Source organism: Enhydra lutris, unplaced genomic scaffold (assembly GCF_002288905.1).
Source record: "Enhydra lutris kenyoni isolate GAN:26980312 unplaced genomic scaffold, ASM228890v2 scaffoldscaffold12, whole genome shotgun sequence".
Classification (NCBI taxonomy): Eukaryota; Metazoa; Chordata; class Mammalia; order Carnivora; family Mustelidae; genus Enhydra; species Enhydra lutris.
Window position 1 is genome coordinate 52,395,032 of NW_019154096.1, and position 2,937 is coordinate 52,397,968.

The 2,937-nt window shown below is 44.9% G+C and overlaps 1 protein-coding gene across 1 annotated transcript in view; it reads right to left on the reverse strand.

The window, feature by feature from the left end:
• Nucleotides 1-2,643, reverse strand: part of LOC111145084 (carboxypeptidase N subunit 1) — a 22,951-nt gene extending 20,308 nt beyond the window's left edge. Inside the window, 1 exon segment of the mRNA XM_022499713.1 lies at nucleotides 2,191-2,643. Coding sequence (XP_022355421.1) covers nucleotides 2,191-2,413 — 223 coding nt within the window. The 5' untranslated portion in view covers nucleotides 2,414-2,643.
• Nucleotides 2,644-2,937: the final 294 nt, after the last annotated feature.

Genomic DNA, 2,937 nt, shown 5'->3' on the forward strand with positions numbered 1-2,937 from the left:
AAATGGGCATGGCTGTGTTTCAGTGAAACTTTATTTACCTAAACAGGGGTCTGGCCCTCAGGCTATAGTTTGCTGAGTCCCGTTCTGAGCTGTCTTTTATAATTTATCCCTATTCTGAATGGTCTTTTAAAAAATTCTAAGCCATATCATGTCATTTTTCTGCTTAACACCCTCCAGCGGCTTCTCACTTTACTCTAAAAGCCAAAATCTTCACAAAGGCTTCGAAGGCACCACATGATCTCCTGCCCAAGCGCCCTACCCCCAACCATACTGCTCCAACCTTGCTTTCCTGTTGTTCACTCTGCTGGAGCCACAGGGGACTCCTTGCCGTTCCTCACACATGCCAAGCAAGCTCCTGCTCTTCCCTCTGCCTGCAGACATTTTCCTCCCCAGCTCTAGTTCAGCGTGCTCCAACACATGCTCAAAACCACCTCAAAGGAGAAACTTTCCCTAAACAGTAACAACTCCCTCCCCGGCATTGGTAGACTCTCTCACTCTCTCTCTCTCTCTCTCTCAAAGGTTGTTTTTCTCTATAGCACTTTTTTTCCATCTGATTCAATATACATTTACTTACTTACCCACTTGTTACCAGTCTTACACCACTAGAATTAAGGCCCCCCGAGGGAGTGGTCTTTGTTTTATTCTCTGTTTGTTGTCTATTCAGAGTCTACAAAAGGCTTGCAGATAGCGCATCATCAGTAATATTTGTGGAATGAATAATGAATGATTGCATGGAAGAACAGCTAAATGATAGGGCATCAAAGAAAAGAGAGCTTAGTGAGGACTAGAATAGGATAAGAAAGCCTCAAGGAGACCTGGAATGCTAGGCAGTGGAAGAGGGTGTGGGAGCGAGGGGCTAATCTATGATGTCCCCTAGCACCCACAAGCTTCCACAATGAACACACCCCCCCAAAAGCATGGTGTTTTCAGTGCAGGCATGGCTTCAAAGCAAAGTCCTTATCCTCATTTAATGGCACAGATTTCCTTGAGCTACTGCCACTCTACTACCCCTACCCTCCCCACAGGCCATGTAACATTCTGAAGCTGTCAGGGACAGGATCCACTGCGTGTGAGGTTGTCACTGAAGGATTCTAAGCAGGGCAGTGAGAGGATGAGATCAGTATCTGGGGAAAGTATTCTGGCATCTGTGTGCTAAATGGAAGGTTTAGAGAGTGGTGGCAGGTAGGGGTTAGAAGAGTCAGGAGCCTAGTGCAGCGTTTTAGGCAGGTGGTGATAGTGTTTGGCTAGTGTGGGGGACGTGGAAGTGGAAAGGGAAAGAGAGATTTGAAGCTGACAGGTTGAAGCAAGAACTGACATAACTTGGATGTCACAATTGCTGTAAGTAAAGAACTGAGAAACTAGAAACAACTTAAATGTCTATCAGTCAATGAACAGTTACCTACAACCACACAATGGAATATTACGTAGCCCGAAAATATGATGTAGATGCACACTTATGGACATGGGTACTATTTATAAAAGACGATGAAATGAGAAAAGCAGTTCTAGTATGATTCCATTTTTATAAAAAATGTGTGATGTGGGATTGTTAAACATGCATACACAAAATCTGGAAGGATACGCATCACTATATTTAACAATGATCATCTGTGAGTGGTGGGATCATGCATGAGTTTTGTTCTTGTTTCTTTATCTAATTTCTACTTCCAATCTAAACACAGATTGCTTTTATAATAGAAACAAGCAAAAAGTAATCCAATGAGTAAAACTAATATCCAAGACTTCAATCTCTCTCCAGGATCATTCCCCAAAGAGACATCCCTAAAACCTTTGAGGTTTCCTGGCAGAATGAGAAGAGCTAATTGTTTCTGCTTGTGTCTTCTGAAGCACTGAGTAAAGACAGCATAATAACACGGAAAAAAGAAGAGTAACAGGAGGGAAGGCAGGGGGACGCGGTGGAAGCAAGGAAGAAGACTCACCTTTAACCATGAAGGTCTTGAGCAAACAGAACTTCAAAAGGAAGAACAGACTAGAGCCTGAACTGGGGCTGCAGGTCCCCAGAAGCAGGGCCAATGTGAGGGTTAAGTAGGGAAATACTTAGCACAGCTGGAGGAAGGTGATAATTTGTAGGTGGAGGAGTCTATGGACTTCTCCAGAAACCACCCCAATTACTGGCTTTGTAAGGGAAGGGTCCTGCCCCATCCACCCCAAGAACCGCTCAGGGCTTACGAGGCTCGTGGATCCCAGGGTAGTCGCTGAATTCCAGCACGTAGAGGTGTCTCCCCTTCACGCTGCGCCCGATGCTGTAAACCCGCGTGATGTAGGGGCATTCGTTGTGCACCCTGTACAGCGTCCGTACAAGATCATCATAGCGGTGGTGGCGAAAGGTCACTGGGGCAACAAACTTGAAGAGGAGGATAAGGTGGAAGGAGACTGAGAGCAGCCCTGACATCTTGCTGGGCTTTTTTAAAGAGACCCACTAAAATTGGCTCCACCTCTCCTAGTAACTAGTCAAAATCCAACGACCAAGAACCAGCTCTTCCTGGTTTCCCCACCAGTAAAACACCAGCATGACAGAACCTGGCAAGGAAGTTCAGAATTGTCCCGTTTAGAGCTGGAAATTATTTATGTAGCTCTAGAACAGCCACTCATCTCTCCTCCCCCATCTCTCTGCTTCTCCTCATCCAGGGAAACCTTTTGAAAGGTTTTTGCACTCCTCCAGAATGGGTAGTTTCACTGATTCTGGCTTACTGATTAACCGGACTGTAAACAGGCTTCAATAAATAGTTGCTTATAACCCTTTGATTCCCAGAAAATATTGAGAAACTTGGCCTAGGCTTATTCCCTATCTTACAATTTAAGGAGATGTATTAATGAGAAGTCTCTCTCTGTTTCAATCAATCCTACACACAGCCGCCAGACTCTTTCTGAAGCACAGCTCAGAGTCTTGTTCCTTTCCCCCCTCAAATATCTTTC